This window comes from Scyliorhinus torazame, chromosome 7 (assembly GCF_047496885.1).
Source record: "Scyliorhinus torazame isolate Kashiwa2021f chromosome 7, sScyTor2.1, whole genome shotgun sequence".
NCBI lineage: Eukaryota > Metazoa > Chordata > Chondrichthyes > Carcharhiniformes > Scyliorhinidae > Scyliorhinus > Scyliorhinus torazame.
The window spans coordinates 291,804,083-291,819,375 of NC_092713.1; the positions used below are offsets into that span (position 1 = coordinate 291,804,083).

General features: G+C 42.6%; 1 protein-coding gene across 3 annotated transcripts in view; it reads left to right on the forward strand.

Moving 5' to 3' along the window:
* LOC140427091 (glycine receptor subunit alphaZ1) overlaps positions 1-11,966 on the forward strand; it is a 212,357-nt gene extending 200,391 nt beyond the window's left edge. For all 3 annotated transcript variants that reach the window (XM_072512600.1, XM_072512601.1, XM_072512599.1), the window contains one exon: positions 9,311-11,966. In XM_072512600.1, coding sequence (XP_072368701.1) covers positions 9,311-9,595 — 285 coding nt within the window. In that variant the 3' untranslated portion in view covers positions 9,596-11,966. The remainder of the gene's footprint in view (positions 1-9,310) is intronic.
* The last annotated feature ends 3,327 nt before the right edge of the window (positions 11,967-15,293 follow it).

Below are 15,293 nucleotides of genomic sequence, written 5' to 3' on the forward strand. Positions count from 1 at the left end.
CCCCCATCCCCAACCTCCACCCCGGCACGGACACCCCCATCCCCCTCCCCGGCACGGACCCCCTCCCGGCACCCTCCCGGAGCCCAGCCTACTCTAACCCCCCCCCCCGCCGCGCACACAACCCGAGACACACCTCTCCTCACACATTCAGACTGCGGCCACGCCATCGCCTGCCCAGAGCCAACCCCCCAGGCCGTCACTCACCTCCACGCTGGTCGGCGTGAACCTGGAGCACAGGGTGACGCCGATGAAAAGGAGGTTTAATTTACGTCGACGTGAACGGTCATCACGTCGACGGGACTTCGGCCCATCCGGAAGGGAGAATATCGGCAGGCCGAAAATCGGCTGCCTTGCGCAGACCCGTGACATTCTCCGCGGCAGCGGCGCCATTAACGCCCCGCCGACTTTTCTCCCTTCGGAGACTTCGGCAACCGGCGGGGGCGGGATTCACGGCAGCCAACGGCCATTCTCCGACCCTCTGGGGGGTCGGAGAATGATGCCCCTGGTGCTTGTTAGTTGAATTGGGCGTTCCAAATTCTCCCTCAGTATATCCGAACAGGCACCGTGGTGTGGCGACTAGGGGATTTTCATAGTAACTTCATTGCAGTGTTGATGTAAGTCTGCTTGTGATACTGATAAAGATTTTTTTTTCTATAAATGACAATATTCAGTTTGCCTTCCTGATCATTTGCTGTACCCACACACTAATGTTTTGTGATTCATGTGCCAGGGCACCCAGATCCCTTTGTACCACAGGTACTGCAATCTCTCTCTATTTAAATACGACACTGATTTTCGAATCTTCCTGCCAAAGTGGACGGCCGGGATTCTCCTGAATCCTGGCCAAGTGTTGACGCCGGTGTCAAAACCGGCACGAGCGATGCCGCCGCCAATGGGCTTCCAGGCCCTGGCACTCACCCCTTTCTAGGGGGCTAGTACGGCGCAAGAGTGCTGTGCGCTCGAAAGCCGGCGCGACATGTCCGGCGCAGGTCCGCGCATGCACGCCACGGCCTGCGCGGGTCCGCCACAGTGGAGGGCCCCCCCCCTGGAGTTGGATCCCCCCCCACCAGGATGGCCCCTGCAGCCAGAACTCCAAGGCCCCACCGGGTAGGACCATACGTAACCCATGCCGGCGGGACTCGGTGGTCACTCGGCCCTGACTGGCGTGGCGGCATCCTGCGGGCGTGATTGGTGCCAATTCTCTGGTCGCCGGAGAATCGGTAGCCTGGCGTTGGAGCAGCTTGGCGCAATCCGCGCACCCCCCCCCCCCCCCCCCGCACCCCCGCACCCCCCGGCGAATCTCCGACCCGGCGCGAGATTGGGGAAACCTGGCCCATACGTTCACATTTTCCCACATTATAATCCATCTGCCAATTTTTTGCCTATTCGCTTAATATATCTCCATTTCTTTGTCGATGATCTCCTCACAGATTTACTTTTCTACCGATCTTGCAGTCATCCGCAAATTTAACTGCCAAACATTCAGTCCCTTCATCCAAGTCATTGTTTGTAAATAATTGGATTTGTCTATCATATAGTTTATTCTGCTCTTTATTTCTGCTCCTTGACAGCATGTTTATTCTGCCTTTTAGCAGTATTGCTGCTGCTTTTACAAAATATTTATACAGCTTATCAGTATTCCTGCTACTTGCACACAGTATATATTCAGTTTAGCAGTATTCCCACTATTTGTACACAGTGTATATACAGTTTATTGGTATTCCCACTATTTGTATACATTATTTGTACAATTTATCAGTATTCCCTCTATTTGTACACAGTGTTTGTACAGTTTATCAGTATTCCCACCATTTGCACACAAGTGTTGTACAGTTTATCGGTATTCCCACTATTTGAACACAGGTGTACAATTTATCGGTATTCCCACTATTTGAACACAGGTGTTGTACAGTTTATCGGTATTCCTCCTATTTGTATACAGTATTTGTACACTTTATCACTATTCCCACTATTTGTACACAGGTGTGGTACAGATTACCGGTATTCCCATTATTTGCACACAAGCGTGGTACAGTTTATCAGTATTTCCACTTTTTGTACACAGTATATATACAGTTTATCAGTATTCCTGTTTTTTGTACACTGTATTTATACAGTTTATCAGTATTCCTGCTATTTTTACACAGGAGTTGTTCAGTTCATCAATATTCTCACTATTTGTACACAGGAGTTGTCCAGTTCATCAATATTCTCACTATTTGTACACAGGAGTTGTCCAGTTCATCAATATTCTCACTATTTGTACACAGGAGTTGTCCAGTTCATCAATATTCTCACTATTTGTACACAGGAGTTGTTCAGTTCATCAATATTCTCACTATTTTTACACAGGAGGTGTTCAGTTCATCAATATTCTCACTCTTTGTACACAGGAGTTGTTCAGTTTATCAATATTCTCACTATTTGTACACAGGAGTTGTCCAGTTCATCAATATTCTCACTATTTGTACACAGCATTTATACAGTTTATCAGTATTCCTGCTATTTTTACACAGGAGGTGTTCAGTTCATCAATATTCTCACTATTTGTACACAGGAGTTGTTCAGTTCATCAATATTCTCACTATTTGTACACAGGAGTTGTTCAGTTTATCAATAGTCTCACTATTTGTACACAGGAGTTGTTCAGTTTATCAATATTCTCACTATTTGTACACAGGAGTTGTCCAGTTCATCAATATTCTCACTATTTGTACACAGGAGTTGTTCAGTTCATCAATATTCTCACTATTTGTACACAGGAGTTGTTCAGTTCATCAATATTCTCACTATTTGTACACAGGAGTTGTTCAGTTCATCAATATTCTCACTATTTGTACACAGGAGTTGTTCAGTTTATCAATATTCTCACTATTTGTACACAGGAGTTGTTCAGTTCATCAATATTCTCACTATTTGTACACCGGAGTTGTCCAGTTCATCAATATTCCCACTATTTGTACACCGGAGTTGTACAGTTTCTCAGCATTCCCACTATTTGTACACAGTATTTATACAGTTTCTGTATTTGCGCTATATATACAAAGTATTTATTCTGCTTGCTGTCATTACGTAAGTTGCCTGTATTTTTTCTGTGTGCTATCAATATTTAAACTGCTTGTACACAGTCGTTATGCTGCTTGTTCTCGGCATTTTACTGCTTGTGCTCTGTATTTATACCGCTTGTTAGCAGTATTACTGCTGTTTGTGCACTGCATTTGTTCTACATGTTTTCAACATTTAAGTTGCTTGTATATAGTGTCACAGACAGTTTGTGGTGTCTTATTACCCATGATCCAAATGCTTTTACCTGTGAAGGTTGAGTGCTTTCTTACCCTGAGAGTGGTTTGTCCCAATTGAAATAATTTCCAGCAGCAAGCCTTTGTGAATTTTAAAATACAGATTATGTATTATCACACACTTGCTCCAGAGGTTTAAATGCAATGTTTCACACACACCATCAAATACACAATTGATTAGATACATATGAAGAAATACAGTTACTATCTGGTGTTATTTTGGTCTATTTTCATAGTATGCCTGTAATTTTTTGGATGATTGGAGGTTTTGGCTGGAGTGGAAATCTTGTAAAGCAGAGAATTCTCATGAAGCCGTGAGGCTCACGGCTTCTTTTAGTTGAATTTCCAGTACATTGACTCTCAGATTGACTTGATTTTGGAACAGATTGGAGAGAATCCTTCTCCGATTTTCAAGTTATTGCTGTTTTACCGTGGCCGTGTGTGATTGGTTTACAACTGGTTTGATTGCTTTTCGGATCTGTTTCCGATGGTTCTGATACAAACACCTTTTGCTGTTATTTTTGAAAAGAACAGGTGAAACACATGGCTGCCATAACCATGTGGCCAATTACCAATCCAAGGTCCTTCTTCCAAAAAAGCTAATGGGTTGGATTTTGACACTTCTGTGATTTCATGGCACAGCGATGGCTTTGAATTGAATACTCACTCAATTTAAATGACCCTTTGGAATATCTTTCGAGAGACACATTGAACATCGAGCCAAGATTAAATATAAAGACAAATTGGCTAATATGTGGTAGACATTTCTATTGACAGTTTATCGTTAACAAATGGATGTTAATTTCAGAAGTGGCTGTGATTGTCCATATTTTAGTTAGGTATGTGTTTGAATTTGGGTCTGACTGGAACCAATATTGCCAAAGTCACATAATATGCTGCCAGCCATCTTAAAAGCTGTTGTCTCCATTTTAAAATACAGCTGTAATATTTGTAATATCTTCGTACCTGCACTGGGCATGCCAACAGTATTTCTACAGCTTGCTTTCAGTATTCCTGCTTTAGCAAAATATTTATTTAGTTTTTTATCAGTACTGCGGCTACTTGTACACAGTATTTATATTGCTTGTTATTGGTATTCATGCTGGATGCACATGAAATATGTGCCTCGTGTTTACTTAAGCTGCTTGTTTATTTATTCCGCTTGATATCAGTACTTGTTAATCCTTAATCCTTGTACACGGGATTATCTTTTATTATCAGCCTGCCTGCTGCTTATCCACAGTATATATGCTGCTTGTTATCAGTATTTGCACAGCTTGTATGCAACATTACTGCACTTGTTATCTGTATTGTTGCTGTTTGTACACAATATTTTTATTCTACTGGTTATCGGTATTCCCATTGTTTGTACACAATATATATGCAGCTTGTTCAAACTGCTTGTATGCAACATTTATAAACCTCATCAGTATTGCTGCCACTTTACCCGCCATTTATTCTGCTGTTGTCAATATTTAAGCTGCTTGTACACAATATTTATTTTGTGCATTATTATTTAAGCGACGCGGTTCTCGGAATTTCCTCTGCTTGTACACAGTATTTATTCCGCTTATTGCTAGTATCACTGCTGCTTGCACATGGTATTCGTCCTACTTGTTATCGGTATTCCCATTGGTTGCACTCAAAAATAGATTACACTTGTTATCAACATTTAAGCTGCTTGTCAATATTTATTCCATTATATATCTTTACTGACGCAGTTTGTACCTACTGGACACCTTTAGTTATTAGCTTTCTGGCTGCTTGTTCCTGGTATGGGTGTAATCAGTATTCCTGCTACTTTTCCATGGTATTTATCTGCTTGATATCAGTTTTGGCGATGTTTGTACACAGTAATTATGCTGCTTGTTATCAGTATATCTGCAGCTTAGCATTTCCACTGATTATAGTTTTTCCACTGTTTACACAGTATTCGTATTGTTTCTTATCAGTGTACTGTATTATGCTGCTTGATATCAGCATTGTCTCTGCTTTACACAGCATTTATATTGATAATTATTGGTATTTCCACTACCTTTACAAAATACGTATACTGCTGGTTAACAGTATTCTAGTTGCTTGTACAAGGTGTTCACACCGCTTGTCCTATTAGCATTCATGTTGCTTGCACACAGTATTTTTACTGTTTATCAGTATTGCCCCAGTGTTTTTTACACTGTATTTAAATCCTTTGTTATGAGTATTTCCTTAACTTTTATTTAATATTTTTTCCGCTTGTTTTTGCTAATCCTGCGACTCATACAAACTATTTGCAGCACTTGTTTTCATTTATGTGCTTGTACACAGTAACTGCTTTATCAGTATTCTTGTTGTCTGTACCCAGTATATTCCCACTGCTTATACCTCCAGTGTACACAATTTTTACTTTGCATTTTATCTATATTTTAACTGCCTGTACACAATATTAACTCCACCTGTGATCAGTATTCGTGCTGCTGGTAGATAGTATTTATGCTGCATCTTCAGTAATCACGCTGTTTGGAGAAGGTTTTTATGTTGCTTGTATTATTATTGTTATTGCACACAGTATTCCTGTTGCTTGTATGCAGTATTCCTGATGCTTGTATACAGTATCCCTGATGCTTGTACACTGTATTCCTGATGCTTGCACAGTGTTCTTGATGTTTGTATACAGCATTCTTGATGCTTGCACAGTGTTCTTGATGTTTGTACACAGTATCCCTGATGCTTGTACACAGTATTCTTGATGCTTGTACACAGTATTCCTGATGCTTGTACACAGTATTCTTGATGCTTGTACACAGTATTCCTGAGGCTTGTATACAGTACTCGCACCACTTGTTATCAATATTCTTCATCCTTGTGCACAATATTCTTGCTGGATATATGTAGTATTATTTTCTGCTTGTTGTCAGCATCACAACTGCTTGTACACAGTTTATACCACCTGTTATCGGTAGTCCTGCTGCTTGTGTGCATTATTCCTGCTGCTTATGCAGTGTGACGCTTTTGCACAGTCTCTCCATTGCGTATTAATGGCATTTCTGCTGTTCTTGCACATTATTTCTGTTGTTTATGCCTGATCTCTCTGTTGTTTGTACTCTTTACTTCAAGGTTTCTGTATTTCTACTGCAGGTACCTAAGTATTCCATTAGGACAGGTTATCACTCCTTTTGTGGCGTATTTCTGCTGGTTGTGCCCAGTACTTGCACTATTTGCATCCAGCTTTGTACCAAAATGTTCTGATTCCTTTGATCCTCATTTCTATGTGCCAAAATTCCCATTACTCAGCGGCCCTGCAGTCCCTCGTATACTTATCATTTCATTGGGTCTGGTATTCCTGCCACTTCCATTAGTTGTTTCCTCTGATTGTTTTAGTACTTGATCTTGCCTGGGATTTCCTATGCCCTGTATTTGTTGTGCTCTGCCAAGTATTTCACTGTGCCGAGTATTCCCACTGCTACTGTCTCATTTATCCTCTCTGTGTGCCTGTTATTTGTCCTTCTGGTGCCTGGTGCTTGTGCTGCTTGTCCCCAGTTTTACAGCGATAGTATATCCCGGTCTGACATGCATAGCAGTCATATAGGGCATGCATTACAGAAGGGATTAGTTCTGATTTCAATCAAAGGTGAAGCTATGAATCAAAATTAAGCCCTGAATGAATGTCTTCTGGAAATGAACTGCCTACATTGCGGCTATTTTTAACTGCACATCACAGAGCCGACAGCTGGCATAAATCAGGCACCAACACAAGGACAGCTCATTGTTCATCTACCAATATATATATAAATGGTTGGAAGAGCAGACAAGGACATGGGAGGAAAGAATAGGATACAAGAGAAAAATTATACACATTTTTTTAAAGTAGTGAATGAAAGGTTTGCTCAATGTTAAAACATTAGTCTGCACCTCACAGTGCCATTACACTGGTTTATGACTTTGAATTTCAATTTAATAGAGGTTAAGCACATTTCATAAGGATCACGGTAAAGTGATAAAAGACAGGTTTGGTATGGAGTGAAGATTGGGGTTGTGAGTGAAATGACTCTGGCAGCGACTGTGTGATGAGAAAAGACTCAGGGCGGAAACTTGTTGAAGCCTCAGGGGTCATGCCTTCCTGCAGGAGAGCCGGTGAGAGACCCGCGCTGACTCTTTTCAGGAAGTCCCGCCGATGCACATGCCAGCACGAGGCGACTGGTAGGCCTTCCCCTGGAATCTAGGCCATACAGTGGAAGTCTCGCTTCCTGAAAGATGCCAGCCAACCAGAGGCTGGTAGGTCTTCTGCTCAACAGTGCCACTGGGAAGCAGTGGTTGCTGCAGGGAAAACACCTGTCTGGGTCCCCAGATCTCAGAGCGACCCAGGCCAGAAGTAATGAGGGGGGATGTTTTGCAAGGCGGTGATCATGGGGAAAGCTGTTCAAGGGGATCGACAGCAAGTTTAGGGGGTAGTTCTCAGTAGGCACCCCCTCTTCCTGATGTTGAGTTGCTCAAAGAGACACTGAGTGCTTTTGATTGAAAGACCTGCACGCCCAACAGCAGCACCCCCACCCCCCCCCAAGGCCTCTCGACCAGCAAGCCAACAGATGATGTGCTGATGTGGTCATTAATTGACCACTTGAGGGCCTAAATAGGTGATGGGGTGGGAAGGTCAATCACAAGCCTTCCCACCCAGGACTTAATTCTGGTAGAGGCAGGGAGGAGGTGGTTCTCTGGTGCACCACCATCCCTCCTAATCACATGCCCTTGCTGCCTTCAAGCTCACCATGAGCAAGACTAGAGCATTCCACTCGAAGGGTCAGGGAAAAGAAAACAAGTCAACGGTCACAACTACCAATCTCTAATAGAAAAAGAAGCCTTGCAAAAATTTAAAGGAAAAATGTTCTGCTAAATAGTGTCATCCCTCAGCTTCCCTCTTAAAGGAATTATTGAGCACTTCCGTATCTGTGTAAAACCATTGATAATATAGCAAAGCAGCAACAAATAAAGAGGTTATAAATTCTTAGGAGGCGAGTTGAAGCTAAAAAACAACAACTTGAATTTATGAAGTGCCTTTAAACTAATAAAATGCCCCAAGGTGCTGCCCAGAAAGTAAAATATGAGACGTTAGGTCAGACTAGCAAAGCCTAGCCAAAGTGGTAGATTTTAAAGAATGTTCTAAAGGAGGAGAGGGAGGGAGAGAGGTGAAGAATTTTGGGAAGGAAATCCAGAGCTTAGGGCTGAGGTGGCTGAAGGCATGACCACCATTGGTGAGGTTCAAGAGGCTGGAATTAGAAGAGATGTCTGAAGGACTGAGGGAGGCTACAACGATGGAGAGAGGTCGGACATGCCTTAGAGGGATTTGAAGACAAGAATGAGATATTTTTTTAAGGTTGGTGTGAGTTCGAGAGGCTAAGTGAGAGTGGCTTTGGACAGGTTGACAAGAGTTGTAATTGGCTAATGGCTGAGCAACAGTTAGGAGCTGTTGCATGACCTAGCCGGATGAGGACAGATTGATGGTGAAGGAGGTGCAAAAAGAAGCAGCAAAGTTTCTTAGGATTGATAAAGAGGCAGACCAACTGGAAATGATCAGGAGGGATCTAGACTATGGCAATTCATGGAAGTTATCTTAAATTGTTTTCAAAAATGTACTATTGGTTCGAGATCAGTGGACATTTGTTTTCATTGTTGTGTTGTTAATCACTGTCTCCACATTGACTGGTTATCTTCATTAGACTTTTTAAAGCAATCATTTGAGTTCACCTGCTGGAACCAGTCTGGATTGGAATCAATTTTTGCAAAAATATTCAGTCAATTGTCAGTTTAAGCTCATAACCTGAAGAAGCAGAGAATACAGTAGTTTCTCTGAATCAGAGAGACAATTGAATCAATGTCAGCGAAGCCATTTTGCACTGCACCTAGTTAGTAATTGTACTTGATCTTTTGTTACTTTTGGCAAGGTCTGCAGAAACTTCCCATATGTAGAAAAGTCAGGGGCTGGGCAGGCTTTCACTCGAAGACTTTATGAACTCAATTCTTCTCATTTGTTCCAGGAGGATGAGGTAGTAGAAGGTCGTTTCAGCTTCACTGCATACGGGATGGGACCTGCTTGCCTTCAAGCTAAGGATGGAGTTGCCATTAAGGGCAACAACAATACAGCAAAGTCATCTTCACCTCCGCCAAAATCATTGGATAAGATGAGGAAACTTTTCATCCACCGAGCAAAACGAATTGACACAGTATCACGGGTGGCTTTTCCCCTTGTCTTCCTGATTTTTAATATTTTCTACTGGGTGATCTACAAGATCGTGAGGAGTGGGGATATCCACGACGACTAGATCTGGAGAGAGAAAACACTCCACTGCCAGGAAGAATATTGGCATCTGGCACATGAGCAATGCAGTAAGGCATGAATATAATGGAAATATGGCAATATATATAAAAAAAAGAATTTCTATATACAGTCAGACTGAAGGGTGACATCCTTAAAAACTGCAACACAGATGCATTACAGAGGAGACGATGCAGTCAAAAAATCTTTCATATAATTAAATATATTATATATAAAAGGTTCATTAAACTCCTCGATGTGATCATTTGATCTGTATAAATTCTGAGAAAAAATGGAATGACTATATAATAAACCTCATGTGCTTGATCTAAAATATTCCATTTAAGGTCACACTAATTTTTTTTTTTAATTATCATGTTCCCTCTAATGCTTTTGTTAATCATATGTTAACATCCTTTAAGCATTTCCGTGTCTCATTTAAATCGTAGTACTGGAGCATTTCTCGATCTTAAAAAAATGTTCCATTGCAAACTGTCCCCTCCAGCGCTGCAGCAGAATAGTACGTAATCACACCCATCATTGAATAACATCAACCTCATTTTCAAATTTATCAATAGGATACTAATAAGTGGAAGGATAATGAGTTGTTTCAAATCTGTACATTTTAAATTCATAAGTGTGCATCATTTAGTTCAATACAAAAGACCTTCATTTATGTCGCACCTTTTTGTGCCCTTGATGCTCCATAGCACTGCATGACCAATTAATTACTTTTGACTTATAGTTACTGTTGTTATGTAGGCAAATGCATCAGCTAATTTGCTTACAACAAGGCCTCATAAGCACCATTATGTAAATGACCAATTTAACATATTTTCTTTGACGCTGGTTGAGAAATAAATGTTGGTCAGGACATTAGGGAAATTCCTTGACTCCTATTCCAATCGTATCATGGGATCTTTCACTGAAAACTGCACAGGGAACTCAAGTTTAACATCTCGTCCAAAAGGCAGCATGTCAAGCAATGTAACATTGCAGAGCACATGACCTTTGAGACTAAGAGCTGTGTGTGCTCGACGGACACTGCCTTTTTAGTACTGCAGTAGAATAGTCCTGAATCCTGCATATCACAATAGACTAATTTCATTAATTTATCAAGCACATACAAACATTAGTGGGAAGCATGATATTATTGTATCAAAGTGATATTGAACAAAATGTTCTTATTGCAATTGATCCTAAAGTCGGGATGGGCGTGATTATCAGTCTAATCTTAGCAATGGGTGTGTTATCACTGATCTAATATCAAGAGTAGATGCATTGTTATTGCTTCATTTTCAGCTAGGTAAATCACTGTTGATCTATGATCAGGGATTATTATTCTTTACTTCTTCAACAGTAATGTTATTAAAATTGATTTGATTGCAGGATATCAGAATTGGACAAATCATTCTGGTCAATTGGGAAGGATGGATGTATCAATGCTGATTCAGGAGAATTTGTTATTGATCCAGCAAATGTCAGTTTAATTCAATCTTGTCATTTGGTGTTTGGAGACAGATAATGTCAGGTAAATTTGACTTTGGGATCTAAAAACATTCAGGCTCCAATAAGATAAAAACTTTGCCCTTACAGTAGCCAATCGCATGAAGTTCATGTTCCATGCTCTCAATGTGGAGTTTGGAATAGGAAATTCTTAATTGCATTCAAAATTAATTGCATTGGATGGTGTGTTCTTACCCGAGAATTGGCCAACCATGATGGTTCAATCACAAGCCAACTCAAAAGTCCATTATTACAATAAGTTTCACAACTTTTGGTTGCTCCTCTGCCAATGTGAAAAAAAGTGATTATAATTTGTTGCAAGCCTTTCAATTATAAGGAACACGTGAACAGTATCAAATGAATGACAACACCATGAACAGGAGCTCGGAAACAGAAAGCTCCTTCAGAATGACTCACCAGGCCAGTTATAGCTTTCAATTACACACAAGTGGTTATGACCAAATTGAATGGAAAATGAATTGGTTTGAGCTGATGCCAATAATTAGCTGTGCCAAAATGTAAGAGCTCAAAACAAAGGAAGCATTAGAAGGAATAATTAAAAATTGGTGTAACCTTAATTAATCATTTTAAATTTTCTTAGCTGAAACTCATCAGCACGAAATGAAGAAATTTGCATCCGGCAGATTTGTTTCACTTTATATACAGTAATCCTGTACTTTACACATGTAATTTTGCATGAATATGTGATAAACAGAATATGAGATATTTTTGGCTTGTATAAATGAAATAGTAATCTGCCCATTGCTAATTCTTTAATTTTGAAGAGAATGTATAATTTAGGCAATCACTGTATATAAAGATATATTTATGAATTCTGATCCAATCCAAAATTAAACATTTTCAGAACTATTCTGCTGGTGTCTTTTGGAATGAGTGCTTAACTTCAGCCTCCTGGTGGTTCTTTGTTTTAATTCAATGTAAACATGGCCACCAAGGCAAGCAGGAAGATGTTAAATTGAGTTAGTTTCCTAATTAACTGGATGAAATTGAGTGCTGCATTAGAAGGGCTCCCTGTACCACAGGGACTCGAGTTCAAGTCCGACCTGTTACAATTCATCGCATTGGTCCAGACTCATTTAGTGTTAGAATTTGTTCCGGCACTTCAGCCAAGGAGAATGATCTTATCAGGTCTTTTTCTAATGAACTCATGCAACATTCCACCAGCGATAAAAAAAATAAAAATTCAATTAAAAAGTGAGCATCTAACTCCAGTATGGAACTGTAGTGTGAGCTTAATGAACAGGATCATTTATCATCATAGATTATCATAGAATTTACAGTGCAGAAGGAGGCCATTCAGCCCATCGAGTCTGCACCGGCTCTTGGAAAGAGCACCCTACCTAAAGTCAACACCTCCACCCTATCCCCATAACCCAGTAACCCCACCCAACACGAAGGGCAATTTTGGACACTAAGGGCAATTTATCATGGCCAATCCACCTAACCTGCACATCTTTGGACTGTGGGAGGAAACCGGAGCACCCGGAGGAAACCCACGCACACACGGGGAGGATGTGCAGACTCCGCACAGACAGTGACCCAAGCCAGAATCAAACCTGGGACCCTGGAGCTGTGAAGCAATTGTGCTATCCACAATGCTACCGTGCTGCCCAACGAAGCACCAACGATTCATGACAAATATACTGAAAGATTGTTTTTCATCTCTGTCTCCTGGCCATTAGAGATGGAGCAGAAGGAGAAAAGGACTGTGGAAGCAGAGGGCATGGAAAGATGCATGACTCACAGTGAGCATTAGCCCATAAAGCAGAGGCAGCCACCTTGACAGAACAGAGAAACAATGTGTGAAGAGCAAAAGCTAGCCATGGAGACTGTGGGCGCGAGTTAATGGCTGCGTTGCGCCCAATGCGGATCTGGGCACGTTGGTTATATAGCAGGAGAAGCCAAAATCGGGGTCCCGCCGGGCGCAAATTGGTTCAGGATCCCACCCAGACGTGGTGAGACACCAATTAAAACCAATCTCCATCTCATTAGCGAGATGGAAGCCCAATCCAAATACCTCCCGGGAACGAATCGGTTCCCATGAGAGAGGTCACGCTGTCGTCATTTAGCACTACTACTTAAAAATGGAAAGCTAGCGCAATGGCTGCTGAGGGAAGCTGAGGAGGTGAGTAGCCATTTCCATCACCTGGCATTCAGCCCAGGGGCCCTGGAGCTGCTGCCCCAGTGCTTGAGGGGAGCAGGGGATTGGCTTGTTCAGGGGGCTGGAGATCATAGGTTAGGGGTCGCCCCTGGGCTGTGGAGGGGGTGAGGGGCATGGCATCTGTGGGACCTACAAGCCATCCTCCAATATTGTATACATCCATAACAGGGGCAACTACTGCTGCTGCCTGTCTATCCTACCAAACACTTCCAGGACAGAGCCCTGTTCTTGGTTATATGCTGACGGTCACTTCAACTCCCTTTGGCTGTGAGCAGCCTCTATCTGCACAGCTGTAGGCTATTGCTAATACGGAATTGGCTTTGTTAGTTATGTGAGCACTTCACAGCTACAGGTTGTGTTTGCTGCTTGTTCCTTCTGGTGGCTGCAGATGCCTGGAGGCTGCTGTTGCTGTTTCCTTCCTTTTCTGTAACCGGAAAGAACAACAATTGTTTCTAGGATACCTGGGTTTGGAACACCAGGGTCAGGGGGATGTATGAATCCAGAAGGCAATCAAAAAACAAAGAATACAGCACAGGAACAGGCCCTTCGACCCTCCAAACCTGCGCTGATCAAGTGTCCTATCTGGACCAACCACCTGTATCCTTCTATACCCCGTCTGTTCATGTGCCTATCCAGATGAGTATATCCAGTTTGAAGCAAGAAGACGCTGCGGGACCTAGTGTATGACATTGATCCAAATGGGCACCTGCCATTGAAGACATGTTTTCGCGGATTGGTGATGTTTTTGTTGCTGGTGTGGTAAGTGCTGCATGTAACTGGCATGTCACTGTGGGTTAAACACGCTGAAAGTCAAGAATGTTCAACAGCTTCATGAGCGCCAGTGGAATATGTGGATGCCAGGATTTGGTTCCAGTGAGATTGGGCTGTGTGGGAGGGCCTGAACAGCTGTAACCCCTGGATGGAAAATGGTGTTGATTCGTGAAACAAGTAACACATTGATGGACATTTCTAATATCAGGTTCTGGACATGATAACACATCCTCAGACTTATCCCCTGTTTCTGTTGAGGAACCTGTAAGGGGTGATACCGTGTATTTGGGGTTTTTTTGTGAAAATTAGTTGGTATAGCTTTATATTGGGACCAATGTGGAATGCTAGCATTTCCTTGTTGTTTAATGGTTAGTGTGAAATGTGGAATGTTACGTAGTTGATTTTCAAATCTTTGTTACTGTTGACCATTTTAATAAACAAAATATATTCTCAAGTGCATTCCCATGGGTAGGTGTGCCCTGTCCCAGACAAGTGTTCTTGCCTAGCATTCCAATAAAAGTATGAGGCTTCAAAACTTTGCCTGAACACAAGAGGTGTCAGCACCACATAGGCAGCAGCCAACAATCAAACACTCTAGAGCTGGGCTTCAGCATATCCCCATGACCAGAGGGTGAGAGTGTGGATCAGAGGGGTACCTGAGCACCATGTCCCTAATGTTCCCAGCTGGGTTCTGGGGTCTGGGCGCGCCTGTTGTGGCAGGGGTTGAGTGTGCAGAGCGAGGCTTTCCAGCACAACCAGTTCAGTGGATGGCACTATGAGAGAAGGCGGGACACGTAAGGGTGAGGGAGGCCTGGGGGATTTGAGGGTCCCGGGAAGGAGGCCCTCACTGATTGTCAGTCTCTCTCCTTCTCCAATTCTTACAGACAGCACGATGAATGGTGTTGCCGACCTGGCAGCATCAGCTCTCATGGTGCTGGTGGCAGCCCAGGTGGCCAGACACCGGAGAAGGCAGCAACAAAGTCAAAGTGACACCGCATGTGCAGGGGACTGCACACCCTGTACACCCGGCCACCCATCGGGCAGATGAGGGACCCAGAGGTGGACAACAGTGAAGGCCCAAGGTGTACAGGCATCGTTGGTCATTCGAGGAGATGATGGACAGCATGTGCCGCAGAAGGCTCCATCTCAACAAGGAGATGGTGCAGCACCTTTGCCATGTCCTTGCGGACTTGTTACCCCATGGAAAAGGAGGATGCCCACTCCCAGTGGCCGTGAAGGTCACCGC